General features: G+C 58.5%; 1 protein-coding gene across 8 annotated transcripts in view; it reads left to right on the top strand.

The window, feature by feature from the left end:
• Positions 1-13,738, top strand: part of RASGRF1 (Ras protein specific guanine nucleotide releasing factor 1) — a 30,690-nt gene extending 16,952 nt beyond the window's left edge. Inside the window, exons 10-28 of one of the 8 annotated variants that reach the window (XR_007628140.1) lie at positions 284-444; positions 1,293-1,356; positions 2,010-2,146; positions 2,494-2,576; positions 3,202-3,450; positions 3,956-4,326; positions 4,632-4,757; positions 4,867-5,037; positions 5,386-5,498; positions 6,068-6,180; positions 6,718-6,778; positions 7,998-8,101; positions 8,441-8,525; positions 8,792-8,989; positions 10,038-10,117; positions 10,755-10,872; positions 11,140-11,208; positions 12,584-12,929; positions 13,035-13,738. Coding sequence is in view for 2 of the 8 variants with exons in the window: in XM_050309504.1 (XP_050165461.1) it covers positions 284-444; positions 1,293-1,356; positions 2,010-2,146; positions 2,494-2,576; positions 3,202-3,450; positions 3,956-4,326; positions 4,632-4,757; positions 4,867-5,037; positions 5,386-5,498; positions 6,068-6,180; positions 6,718-6,778; positions 7,998-8,101; positions 8,441-8,525; positions 8,792-8,989; positions 10,038-10,117; positions 10,755-10,872; positions 11,140-11,208; positions 12,584-12,676 (2,396 nt within the window). In the remaining 6 variants the exon portion in view is untranslated. Of the gene's footprint in view, positions 1-283; positions 445-1,292; positions 1,357-2,009; positions 2,147-2,493; positions 2,577-3,201; positions 3,451-3,955; positions 4,327-4,631; positions 4,758-4,866; positions 5,038-5,385; positions 5,499-6,067; positions 6,181-6,717; positions 6,779-7,997; positions 8,102-8,440; positions 8,526-8,791; positions 8,990-10,037; positions 10,118-10,754; positions 10,873-11,139; positions 11,209-12,583 lie in introns of all 8 variants that reach the window. The other 7 variants (XR_007628141.1, XR_007628138.1, XR_007628136.1 and 4 more) reach the window with 7 other exon arrangements.
• The last annotated feature ends 36 nt before the right edge of the window (positions 13,739-13,774 follow it).

The following is a 13,774-nucleotide window of genomic DNA, read 5'->3' as shown; positions in this document are numbered from 1 at the left end:
CTCAGACACTTCTGGTGCTGCATTTTTCTGCATCAGGGCTTAGAAGGTGCATTTTGGCTGTTCCTGATTCCCCTGCCAGGGAAGCTGTGGAACCAGGCTCTCGGTCCTGGCAGAGCACCCCGTGATGTGGGTGCAGGGATGGGCTGGGGGCCACGGTGGTGCCCACCCAGATGCTGGGGGTTGTAAGCCAGGGGCGGTCCCAGCCCCGGTGCTCGGGGATGTCCCTGCCCCGGTGCTCGGGGATGTCCCTGCCCGCAGCGCTGACGGCAGCGTCCCCTCCCAGGGTCCCTCATCCAGGTGCCGATGTCAGAGAAGGGGAAGATCACGCGGGGCCGGCTGGGCTCCCTGTCCCTGCGCAAGGAGGGCGAGCGGCAGTGCTTCCTCTTCTCCAAGCACCTCATCATCTGCACCCGCGGCTCGGGGGGAAAGCTGCACCTCACCAAGGTGAGGGGGCTGGGGGAACCCCGGGAAGGGGCTGCTGGTGCTGCTGCTCCCTGGGCAGGGGGAGGGGGCAGAGGGTGCCCGGCTGCGGTCTCAGCTGGCCAGGCTCTTGGTGACACCGGGCTCCAGGGACCACCTTGCCCTCCCTGGGGTGCTGGGCTGGGAGTGGGAGGCACCCAGACTTACTTCATATGGTCCTTGTCAGAGCTGAGTGATAGGAGAGATGAGAAACTACAAGACCCTGATAAAAGAATTTACCCTGATCTGCAGCAGAAACCTTGACAATCTGTTCTGTGAGAAACTGGAGTTGCAGCCCAGGCTGCCCGGATCACTCCCAGCTCCTCTGGCTGCTCCCAGGGCTCCCGTGTTTATTTGGGGAAGTTTGGCAGTTAATTGAGCAAGAATCTTACAGAAATTGCTCATTACTGGCATTAAATTATCAGTTTGAAGAATTACAGTCCGTGGCAAAGAGCTGATAATTACAACAACAGACTTTGGGAAAATTAAATTTAAAGCTTCTATTAAATAATTTATAAACAAATTAGTTGATCAGTTCGACAAGGAAAACCCAGAGATCCCAGCAGGCAGGGAAAAATGGCTTTTTTCCCAGTGAAAGCAGGCACTGTGCTGGGCATGGGCTGTGTGTGCCCACCTCCACCACGGGCTGTGTGTGCCCTGCCAGGGGCATCTACCCGTCCCCATCCCTGGGGCGGGGAGGAGAATGGGGGAACCCCCACCCTCCTGAACCTCGACTCCTGCCCCTGGGTGGGGGGCTGCTATGGGGTTCTGGGTCTGGGGGTCCCCCAGTGCTGCAGGGGGTCCCACTGCTGAGCCCCCCTCCCGCCCCCCAGAACGGCGTGATCTCCCTCATCGACTGCACGCTGGTGGAGGAGCCCGAGAGCACCGATGAGGACGGTAGGTCACCCTCGGGACGTGCCCAGGGCCTGCTCATCCCCACTGCTGAGGGTGGGGAGGGGGTTTGTGCATCTCCCAGTGTGGGCTGAGCATACAGACATCACCACAGGCAAGGTCACAACTCCCCCAGGACCCCCTTTTGCTGAGGTCACTGGCACAGCTGGTCCCACCAGCACAGCAGTGTCTCTCGCCATGCACTGTCAGTGGTTTTGGGTTTGGCCGTGTGGTCGCCCCGTGGTGGAGGGGCTGGGGAGGTGGCAGGGGTGCTTCCCCAGCTGGAGACAGGTGCCATGGGTCGTGACTGGGGATGGTGGCAGTGTGGGCAGCACTGCCGGTGTCCCATCAGGGGTCTGGGGTCCTCCTGGATGTTCCCACCGACTGTCCACGTGGCATAAACCCAGCTGTAGCAGAGCAGGAGTGAATTCAAATGCCAGTAGTCTCAATGAAGACATGACTGAGGTTTAATTAGGTTAATTATTTCCTATGAACCAAGAAGACACACACTGACACAGATCCAACTGCCCTGGGGTAGCCAAAACCCCGCAAAACCCCAAACAAACCCTCCTTAAAAACCCTTCTGACTAAAGCCCATGGGGGGAGAGGCGGTGGGAAAACCTTTTCCCATCACTGTGTGTGATTTTTCTGTTCCAAAGCCAAAACGTCAGGACAAGACATCGACCACCTTGACTTCAAAATCGTGGTGGAGCCAAAAGATTCCTCATCTTTCACAGTTATCCTCGTGGCCTCATCCAGGCAGGAGAAGGCTGCGTGGACCAGTGACATCAGCCAGGTAGGAGCCAGCAGGGAGGGGTTGTTGGGCTGTGGAGTCCTCATTCCAGCTTCATTCTTGGGAGCAGGATCTGGCAGCCCTGGCAATGGCTTTGTGACTGCTGGCACACCTGGAGCCAGGCTGGGTCCAGCTCAAGGACAGCTCTGGGTGATGCTCCCCCAGAGCAGGGAGTCAGGACCGTGGCCACGCAGCCCTGTCCTCAGGAAGAAGCTCCTGCCCTTCCCAGCAGTGCAGCCCCAGCCCCACTCTCCTGTCGGACATGGGAGATGCAGTGAGCAGGGACATGTCTGGTCTGGATAAGGCCAACCTCCAGCTATTCCCACACCACCCACCTGTGTCTCTTGCAGTGCGTGGACAACATCCGCTGCAACGGCCTGATGATGAACGCCTTCGAGGAGAACTCCAAGGTCACCGTCCCCCAGATGATCAAGTGAGTGCAGAGAGGGCCAGGACACAGCTCCAGTGGCAGCTGGAGTGGTCAGGAGCCCCGGGACTCCTGCAGCCTCCATCTGTGCTCCATGGGCTGTGTCCAGTGCGGTGATTGGGAGCATTAAAGAGCTGCTAACTAGAGGGATTTGTGTGGGATGTGCTCAGGGAGGGAGAACGTCGAAGGGGAGAGCTTAGAGAAAAATAATAGTAATAAAGAAGGGTGAAAGTACCAGAAGAGAGGGGTGTGGGGGCTGCTGTCCCTGTGGGTGCTGGGGTGCAGGGGCTGCCCTGGTCTGTGGTGGGAGATGTTGGCATGAGGTGGGCTGGTCCCTGCCAGTGGGATGGGGCAGTGCGGGGTCTGTTCCTGCCACATCGGCTGCCCTCGCTGCTGCCAGGCCTTGGTTTGTGTGTGCCTTGGAATCCCATCCACATCCCTCTGCCTGCTGAGCACTCTGCAGCATTTCCACCCTTTCTGGGGTGTGGGTTTCCAGACTATCCCCAGGAACGTTCCTGCCTGTGTTTTCCATGGGGCCACCCTGTATGAACAAGGCTCCTTCCTGCGCCCATTTCTGTGGTCTCTTGGTTTCGTTCCAGGCTGGAACCACAGATATCTTGTTTCTCTGCAGGTCTGATGCCAGCTTGTATTGTGATGATGTTGACATTAGGTTCAGTAAAACGATGAATTCCTGCAAGGTCCTGCAGATCCGCTATGCCAGCGTGGAGCGGCTGCTGGAGAGGCTGACGGACCTGCGCTTCCTGAGCATCGACTTCCTCAACACGTTCCTGCATTCCTACCGCGTCTTCACCACCGCCCTCGTTGTCCTCGACAAGCTCATCACCATCTACAAGAAGCCAATCAGTGCCATCCCGGCACGGTGAGGCCGTGGGGCATCGCTGCAGTGCTGCCCTGGCACCTGTCCCGTGCCTGGAGGGGTGTGGGGGTCTGTGCAGGGACTGCCAGCACTCTGTGTCCCCTCCCTGTCCCCAGGCAGTCTCTGCACCCCAGCCCTGCCTGGCCCTGGAGCTGTTCCAGGATCTGTCCTGTCCCTGAAGGAGCAGTGGGGTCTGGGGGGACTGTGGCATTGCTCCATCCCCCGTCTGCATTCTCTGTGCCCCAGACCTGCCCAGCCCTGGTGCCACCCTGGGGCTGTGTCTCCTGCTCCCTGTGAGCTGTGATACCCCCACACTGGGGAAGGAGAGGAACCCAAGCTCTGCAGGTGTCCCCTGTCCCAGGAGGGCCATGCAGGGTGGCCAGAGGCTCATGACAGCTCTGCTGTACCTGGGGGGATGCCCCGGGGCCCCAGTGCCACCGTGGGGGATCCCCACGAGCTCCTGGGCAGGGCAGGTGCCAGCTCAGCCTCTCCCTGCCTCTCCTCCAAGGTCCCTGGAGCTCCTGTTTGCCAACAGCCAGAACAACAAGCTGCTGTACGGGGAGCCCCCCAAGTCCCCTCGAGCCAACCGCAAGTTCTCCTCGCCCCCCCCGCTGTCCATCAGCAAGTCCTCGTCCCCCAGCCGCCGCAGGAAGCTGTCCCTCAACATCCCCATCATCACGGGGGGCAAGGCGCTGGACCTGGCGGCGCTGAGCTGCTCCTCCAATGGCTATGCCAGCATGTACTCCTCCATGGCCCCCTTCAGCAAGACCACCCTGGACATCAACAAACTGTACGTGTCCAGTAGCTATCCCAATAAAATCCCGGATGAAGGAGAAGCGGCCTCGGAAAAGCAAGAGGAGTCGCTGCCGAGCAAGCAAAGTGAGTCCGTGTGGGTTTGAGGGTGGGGGGCTCCTGCCCAGGGAGGCCAGGTTGGGTGCATGCACAGTGAGCTCCTGCCTCCTGAAAACTCACTAATTTGTAATACAAAACAAAAAAACCACCCAAACCTCAAAGAAAAAAACCATCCCAAAAATCCCAGTGTAACTGCAGGACTCTGTACTTTCTCATATGTGTTGGCTGCATCCCCAGCTGGAATGGGTCAGACTTCAGGAAAACCTGGAAGAGCTAAAATGTGGCTGCATTTGTGTCCAGCGGGTGGTAAAGGGGTTCCCTGTTCCTCCCAGGCTCAGAGGTGTCTGTCAGGGAAGAGTCAGACACGGATCCCAACCACAGTGATGAAGCTGAAGCTGAAACTTCCCCAACAAAATCTCCAACGACTCCCAAGTCCATCAAGTGCAAAAATTCATCAGGTAACAAGGGAGCCGAGGCCTGTTCCGACCTGGGGGGTGCCTGTGCTTGGGGGGAGCCTGTGTGGGCAGCAGCAGTGCCTGCAGTGGTGTTGGATTCCTCCTCCCCCAGATTTCTCGCTGTTTTCCTACAACAACGGCGTGGTCATGACGTCCTGCCGGGACCTCGACAGCACCCGCAGCGCCCTGTCTGCCACCTCTGCCTTCGCCATCGCCACGGCGGGGGCCAACGAGGGCACCCCCACCAAGGAGAAGTACCGCAGGATGTCCCTGGCCAGTGCAGGTACCTGCCCCCCGAGGCAGCAGGAACGCGTTTGTGGGATGCCCATTTCCACTGCTCTCAGTTGGGTTTCCCACCAGGAGCAGCCCCGTCAGGGGAGGCCAGAGCCCCCCAGCCCAGTGCCCACTCCGGGCCGTGTCCTGGGTGTCCGGGCACGGCGCTGCCCAAGGGGTGTGCAGGTCACGGGCACCTCAACCATGGCACCTGTGGGCAGGTGGCCCCAGCTGTCCTGCTGCTCCCCGACACGGAGCAGCTCAGGGATGCTCGGGAAGGGGGGATGCTCCTGGCAGCCCTGCAGCAGCCCTGAGCCACTCCCGAGGGAGCTGCGCTGTGCTGAGGGGCTGCTGGCAGTTTCAGGCTTCCCAACGGACCAGCGGAACGGGGACAAGGAGTTTGTGATCCGGAGAGCGGCCACCAACCGTGTCCTCAACGTGCTGCGGCACTGGGTGTCCAAACACTCACAGGTGGGTGGTGGGGCCTCCCTCTCTCCCTCCTGACCTCCCTCCCTCCCTCCCTCCTCCCTGCAGTCTGGGTGGCTCAGCCAGGCTCCAGCTGGGAAGGCAGCTTGGCACTTGTGTTTTAATGAAGCAAAGGAGTGGCCGTGGGGAGGAGTGGGGAGCTGGGAGCCCCAAGTGAGGGGCCAGGCACTGGATCCCAGTTTGCACAGTCGGGGTGCAGAGGAGGGGATCTGCCATCGCCCCCCAGCTGGGCCAGGGAGAAGGGGAGTTCTGGGGTTGGTGCCTGTTAGGAGGTTCAGGCTGGGGTCAGGGTTCAGGCACTGGGTGCTTGCCCCGCTGTCCCTGTCCCTCCCTGCACTGGTGATGGGGCACTGGGAGTGGTGCCGTACTGGTTGTTACTGGGAAGCCCCGTGGCTCTCCCAGGCTGGGTGATGCTGATGCAATGCTACAGAGTGAGCCCGGTGCCCTCCTGGACAGTTCCCGTTTGCTGGGATGTTGCCAGGAAGAGGCAGCCCCTGCCCACAGGCAGTGTCACTGCCACCACACTAACACTGTGGCTGTGCCGGCCTTGGCAGGACTTCGAGACCAACGAGGAGCTGAAGTTCCGGGTGATTGGCTTCCTGGAGGAGGTCATCCATGATCCCGAGCTCCTGACCCAGGAGAGGAAAGCAGCTGCCAACATCATCAGGTGAAGGGCTGTAGGTGGGAGGTGGCTCTTCCTGGACACTGTGCCAGGTTCTTGCTGTTCCTGCTCTCATCTGGGATCACAGCAGGCCTGAGGGTGCCAAGAGGGGCCGTGTCAGGGGCTTGGGAGGTGTCAGGGAGGAGGAGGAGGAGGGTGGGTGGTGCTGGCTGCATCCAGCCATGGGGACCTGGCTGGCACTGTGGCTCCCATGGCCGGGGACCATGGGCTCCTGCAATGAGCAGGGCAGTTCTGACCCCCCAGTCTAGAGCCAGGGCACCGTGTCTTGCTGCAGGGCTGACACACACACGATGATCCTGGTGGGTCCCTTCCAACTCAGAATGTTCTGGGACTCTGGGACACGAGAGGCCATGTGGCCTCGGTTAAGGAGTGTTTTCCTTTTCAAGATGGGACTCAGAGGGTTCTTATGAAGCACATGCCAGGTGTTTTGTCCATGCAGACCCCCAGAGCCGTGCTGCACCACTGGAGCTCTGGGGTCTGGTGCTTTCCCAGCCAGAGTAATCCTGTCTTCTCTTGCCGTAGGACCTTGACACAGGAGGATCCAGGAGACAACCAGATAACCCTGGAGGAGGTTGTGCATATGGTAAATACTCTTCCCTCCCTCCCTTTCCTCTCTCCCTGTGCTCATGATGGTGGAAGGGGAACATAAAGATCCTGCTGCTCCAGGACACCCAGGGAGAGATGGAGCCTCCAAGCCCAATATCTGGGGGTGCAGCTGCAAAGTAGGGAAAGGTTTTCTGGGGAGGGGCCAGCTGTGAACACATCTGGATCTGTTACAGGCAGAGGCAACACTAACCAGCTCACTGGCATGTTAGTCCTCCTGCAGCCAGCAGGATGGCTGGAGAGGACACAGAGACACCTGCCTGCTGCTGGCAGTGCCTGCCCAAGGGACACAGGAAAGCCCCAGGGGTACCACTGTGTCCTGTGCCTCCCCAAATCTGCTCCAGATCCAAGTGACAGGCACTGGCTCAGCCTTAGTCCCCTAGGACCAGACCCTGGGAATGTGCCATGGATTGGAAACCTTCTTGGTGGCTGCAGAGCACTTGCTGCTTTCCTGCCTTGAAAAAAAAACCACAAAGTCTGTTCCCAGAAAAACCCGAGAGCCACTTGAAACCAGTCTGGTGCAGCTGAAACACCCAAGATTCTGACCCTTGGCTCTGCCAGTGGCTCTGGGGCAGCCCACAGCCTGCCCCCCTGCAGCCTCTCCAGGGGCCCTTGAGCCACAGAGGGGCTCAGCTGGTGTTTGCTCCCCAGAGCTTTCGAAACTGCCTTCCCACAGCCGGGAGGGATTGTGCAATGGGCTGTGGAGAGGGGTGAAGTGTTGATCCTGGGGGCTTCTTCTGTGTTGTCAGGGCTGTTTGAGGTTTATTTGGCCAGGAGGTTGGTGGGGTTGGTTTGTTCCAGCTCTTTAGTGGCTGATTCTTTTCCAGAAGCTTGAGGGGATGGAGGTGTTATGGGGAATGGTGCTGGCCTTGTTCCAGTGCTGTTTGGGGGGTAGTTGTGGGGTTTGCTGGGTGCTGGGCTGAGCCATGCACCCAGAATCAGCTTCAAAGGGATGATGCCTTTGTGAGTGGTGGAGGACAGTCAGTGACTCTGTGCAGTCTGGGCCGCAGCTCTCGCTGTCGCCCTGGGTGGATCCACGTGGGGGGTACCCCAAGTCGCTCTGTGCCTGTAAACACCACTTGCCCAGAGCCAGCTGTTGGCTTGGGAGACCGACCTTGGCTCTGGGTTTGTGTGCATGACGTGTGGAAGTTCTCACTGTGCCCTTGCCCCGTGAGCCTCACTGTTCCTCTGTCCCGCAGGCCGAGGGGGTCAAAGCAGAACCATTTGAGAACCATTCGGCCCTGGAGATTGCGGAACAGCTGACACTGCTGGATCACCTGGTCTTCAAGAAGATCCCGTACGAGTGAGTGATCCCCACGGGTCAGGAAGAGCTGCTCTGGTCACCCGGGGTCCCACAGCCAGCCTGCCTGGGCTAACCCCAGAGGGTGCAAAGCCTTCACCAAGATTTTGCCAGTTGAGCCCTGATCCTGTGGCTTCTTTGCCAGTGTCCCCAAGGTGACCGGCTCAGGGAGACCCTCCCATGTCCATCAAACTTTCAGCCGTATCCATGTGGTCCCTTCCAGCAGCGTGGGGGGAAAAGGTCCTAGGATCTCCATCCTGTGAGGGTGCAGTGGAGCTTGCAGGGCTTGGGCATCCCATAAAAACGGGAGATAGAATTTGATCTAAACACTGTTATTTGCAGAGAGTTCTTCGGGCAAGGCTGGATGAAGCTGGAGAAGAATGAGAGGACTCCGTACATCATGAAGAACACAAAACACTTCAATGATGTAAGGGCACCTGCAGGGGGTGGAGGGATGGACAGAGGGGAGGCAGCATAGCCCACCTGCCCCAGGGCCTGGGATGTGCAAGGTTTACCTGCCCCCACAAATGTTACCTTCCTCAGGGATCCACTGCAGCTGGTGCATCCCCTGGTGCAGTTGCTCCTTCTGGGACTGCTGCAGTGCAGGGAAATCCTTTAAAAACTGCTGCGAGGCTGGAGAGCGTAGAGCTGTGCCCAAAACCATCCTAACGCTGGGCCCCGTGTCTCCCCAAGGTCAGCAACCTGATCGCGTCGGAGATCATCCGCAACGAGGAGATCAACGCGCGGGTGAGCGCCATCGAGAAGTGGGTGGCGGTGGCCGACATCTGCCGCTGCCTGCACAACTACAACGCCGTGCTGGAGATCACCTCCTCCCTCAACCGCAGTGCCATCTTCCGCCTCAAGAAAACCTGGCTCAAGGTCTCCAAGCAGGTGGGCACAGGGTGACCCCTCCTGGGGAGCTGGGGGGTTTGGTAGGGTGGTGTTGGGGCAGCACAAGTCATGGGCATCAAAAAAGAGTTAGAAAATGAAGGAAGGTTTTTTAGGTCTTTTCCAGGAGGGAAAGACAGTGCAAGCAGCTCAGACCCCACCTTGCTGTTGGGTTTATTCACGGAGTCACAGAATTGTTTGGGTTAGAAAAGCCCTCTGAGCTCATCAAGTCCAACCATTCCCTCAGCACTGCCACCACTAACCCACGTCCCCAGGTGCCGCATCCATGTGTCTGTTAAATCCCCCCAGGGATTTAACCGGACTCCACCGGTGCCCTGGGCAGCCTGTGCAAGGGCTGGACAACCCTTTCTGTGAAGAAATTATCCCAATTTCCAACCTGAACCTCCCATGGCACAACTTCTTTGCTCTTGTCCCATTGCTTGTTACCTGTGAGATGAGATCGGCCCCACTCTGCCGGTCAGATGTGAACTTAAACCTTTCCCAGAGAGCCCCTGTGCCTCTACACACACACAGACACCCCTTAACTGGTTTTCTGGGCTCCTCAAACCAGTCAGAGATGAACAGGATGAATTCCTGTTTGAAGTACCTGGTACAGGAGTAGCTGGTGCCTGCCTGGTGCGGGGCTGGACGGAGCCCAAGGCTGCCAGGTCAGCACTGCTGTGGGCTCCTCTCAGCCAGGAACAGTCGCTTTGCCTATAAAATAATAAACCTATGAATGAAACAGGGGCTGGCAAGGACAGAGGTGGGAGCAGGGGGAGGAAGTGAGTGCACAGCCTGACTTCAGTATTGCTGGAGGAGCTCTGCTTTCAGGGGCTCACTCGACTCCTCTGGGCATCACCAGGAGCCAGGAGTGATGGCCAGGGCTCAGTTGTACCTGTGAGGGAGTAGGAGCAGCTGAATGGGGGGATGTGCCCTGGGCAGGGCAGTCTGGGAGTGACCTTGTGGCTCTGCAGGCTTTACCCCCTCCCTGGCTGCAGGGATGGGGGGATATTCCAGGGCCTCTCCAAGCAGCACTTCGGGTTTCTTGCAGACGAAGGCTCTGATCGATAAGCTCCAGAAGCTGGTGTCGTCAGAGGGCAGGTTCAAGAACCTGAGGGAGGCCCTGAAAAAGTGAGTGAATAGTGATTCTCCTCCTGCCAGCCCAGGGCCCATGGTGTGGGGGGACCTGGCCCCTCCTGTGGCTGGGGCTCTGCTCGCTGGAGCATTGCAGAGCCTGCACTAAAGCATGTCCTGTTGAGCCGGCAGAGTGGCTGGCAAAGTGGTTCCCAGGAGCGAGCTGCTCCTTTGAGCAGCAGTGTGGAAAAATGGGAGTGAAAGGGACTGCAAAGGGGCAAATCACTGCCAGACACCAGGGAACATTTTTCCCCATCAGTATCATAGAATCATGGAGCTATGGAATGGTTTGAGTTGGGAGGGACCTTAAAATTGCAGCCCCCTGAAATGGGCAGGGACACCTTCCACTAGGACAGGGTGCCCAGGGAAGCTTCCAAAAGTCTTCCCAACCCTCTGTCAAAGCTGCTCACAGCTCACCTTCTGCATCCCATGGCTTTGTGAGGGGCACGGCTGCAGGTCCTGCTTGTCCTGCTCAGCCAGCAGGGATGAGGCCCAGGAGACCAACAGCCTTCCTGGAGAGAGCCTTCCTATGTTAGAGAGACTCTGCTGACTCTGAAGGTTCCCCCTGTTTCCCCTCCAAAGCCCCTGGGTAAGGTGGTTTTCTTCCTCATTTCTTTCTGGTCTGCCCCCAAAGTTGTGACCCTCCGTGTGTCCCTTACCTGGGCATGTACCTGACCGACCTGGCGTTCATCGAGGAGGGGACCCCCAACTACACCGAGGACGGCCTGGTGAACTTCTCCAAAATGAGGATGGTGAGTCCCCAGCCCTGCTGGCGTGGGTGTGCGGGGCCAGCCAGGGGTGATGTGGCTGTGGCCAGGTCTGTGAACCCTCAGTTGTCACCTGCACAGCGCCAGGCAGCCACACGTGTCACCTACACACACCTTGGGTTGTTCCTGGTGTCTGGAAGAGGAAAGAAGGCCCTTTGCATCGTGCTGTGCTGTGTGCTCCTGCCCTCCCGGGCGCTGGGGCGGTGCCAAGGGCTGAGCCATGAACACCTTCTGTGTTTTATCCCCGTACAGATCTCACACATCATAAGGGAGATCCGCCAGTTCCAGCAAACCTCCTACAAGATCGAGCACCAGCCTAAGGTACAGCCCTGTCTCTGGAGCCACGTGCTCCCTCTGCTCCTCATCTCCTTCTCCCATCACAGTGCCTAAGCCTGCAATTCCTGGCAGCTCCAGGCTGTAGTGATGGCTGTGCCTGGCTGGAGGCTGTTGGCAGTGGGGCAGGGGATGGAGGGTGACTCTTGGTGCTCCATCAGGCTCCCCTGTGCCCCCCTGGCTGCTTCAAGGAGGAATTGCCAGTGGACTGGCAGCCGTGGGTGCCGATGGTCAGAGTGCTTCAGGGCTGCACCCACACGTGCTGAGAAACAGTTGTTTAGGAGCAGCACCCCTCCCAGTGAAGCAGAGTGTGTCCCACCACCCTACAGCCAGGGCCAGGTGGCCTCTGCCTCATGGTGGCCCCCAGTGTGTGATGAGCTGGAAGGTCTCAGCAACCCTCGCACTTCCTCTGGCGCAGCACTGCGGAGCCGCCCCGGAAGCAGGCTGGGTGCTGGGGGTTTCCACTCTGTCCAAAACCGGCAAATCCTCCTGAAACCCTCCCAGGGTGGTCAGGCTGGGCCAAACCACCCTCCAGTGACGCTGGTGTCCATGTGCGGTGGCAGGAGCAGCTCGAGTCCCTCTGGTCACAGCCCCTGGCTGGGCTGGGGAGCTGCAGGCTCTGATTTGAGCTCCTGCAGCATCAGCCCTGCCTTCTGCACAGTTGGTACCTGTCCAGGGCTGGGCTGGGGAGCTGCAGGCTCTGATTTGAGCTCCTCCAGCATCAGCCCTGCCCTCTGCACAGTTGGTACCTGCCAGGGCTGGGCTCACACTGCAGCCTTTTCCCAGCTCCCCAGGTATTGCCTGCCTCCTCCCGGCCTCTCCTCCTCAGGGGGAAGGTCAGTGTCTGTGAAAGCAGCTTGTTGCCCCAAAATCCTGTCTGAAAGCAGCCAAGCTGAGCACAGCAGGGAGGGGCAGTGCGAGTGGTGCCGTGCATGGCCACACACCACCCTCTGTCCCTGCAGAGGTGGGATTCAGCTGTATGGAAGCTCCTGGATGCTTTTGTGGCTGATGGGATGAAGCCCCATCGCTGCTGCTGGCGCTTCCCAAGCAAAGACTCTGCTGCTGGCTGCTCCTCACGCTGGACAGCTCTGAACCCAACACAGCACCTTGCCTCGATTTGGGCTGTACTATCAGCTGCTAACGGGGCCAAAAAGCAATTTGGGGAAAAGCTGCCAGGAATTGGGAGCAGATGGAGCAGAGGCCCTGCCACGTCAGCAGAGTTCCTGCAGCAGAAACGTGGCTCCCCACTTACACAGGCTGTCAGTTACCAGGGTCTGGGTGCCACACTTATCAGGGGTTTGGGGGCCTCAGTTACCGGGATTTGTGGTCTCCCAGCCTGTTAATGGCCCCACTCCTTTCCCAGGTGACGCAGTACCTGCTGGACCAGTCGTTTGTGATGGACGAGGAAACCCTTTATGAAGCTTCTCTGCGAATAGAGCCCAAACTGCCTTCCTGAGCGTGGGGGCCGCTCGTGTACACTCGCTATACCATACTGTACATACCGTTGTTCCGTTGGACGCCCTGGAGTGACTCCCACATCTGTGCTTCTCCGAGCAATCCGCCCCCGTCCCAGGCCGCACTAGACCTCGCGTAGGATTTCCCGCACTGGTTAAGGTTTCATGCATTGACACTTCGCTGGAGTCCCGGGTTCTTTTCAACGATGTTACTTTTGTCATTTGTTCCTCCTGAGGGGGCTGGTGGTTGGGCAGGTGAGCCCTGTGTCCCCGTGGGGCAGGTGAGTCCCTGTGTCCCTGTGGGGCAGGTGAGTCCCTGCATCCCATGGAGCAGGTGAGCCCTGTGTCCCCGTGGGGCAGGTGAGTCCCTGTGTCCCCATGGAGCAGGTGAGTCCCTGTGTCCCCGTGGGGCAGGTGAGTCCCTGTGTCCCCACGGGGCTCTGGGGCAGCACGGACCACCTCTCGCTTGGATAGCGCCAGCAGTGACATCCCACAGCAAACTCTGTAAGGCGGGAGAGGGGAACACATTAAAGGTTGTCCCTTGGTGTGAGCTGCCCTCTCTGTGTGTGCCACCCCCACGCTGGCCGGGCATGGGGGGCCCCGGCTGCTGGCCCGGTCCCTCTGAAGTCGGGAAGATGGAAGCATCCCCTTGCCTCTCCTTGCTGCATCCAGCTCCTGTTGATATGCTGTAGATCCGTACCCTTGTGCCCACTCTGAGTACCATGACGTAGAGTTAGAGATGACGAGTGTTTTTATTACATCTACTGTAATCCTGGCTAACCACCTGCTAGCAGGATATAGTAATGTAGTGCTTATTCTGTGAATAGTACCTGGGTTTTTTACATTGTACAGTCCCTGACACGGTTCCCCGGCAGTGGCAGGCATGCTCCACTCACACAACACTTGCTGTAAGCAATACCTCGTGGTATGGGAATTCTCTTTCAAGCCCTAAAACTATTTCAACTTACAGCTTGTTTGGGAAAAAAAAAATTTCCATTTTTTTTGTAAAAATATATGTTTCCTGATTACCTCTTGCTAATAAATCTATTCTATCTCAGGGTGAACCGGGGTTTGTGATGGTTTTACGGGCGGGATAACGC

Source organism: Myiozetetes cayanensis, unplaced genomic scaffold (assembly GCF_022539395.1).
Source record: "Myiozetetes cayanensis isolate MyiCay16 unplaced genomic scaffold, myiCay2020 scf14, whole genome shotgun sequence".
Classification (NCBI taxonomy): domain Eukaryota; kingdom Metazoa; phylum Chordata; class Aves; order Passeriformes; family Tyrannidae; genus Myiozetetes; species Myiozetetes cayanensis.
Note: the sequence above shows the minus strand (reverse complement) of the source record. Positions and strands in the feature narration are given on the sequence as shown.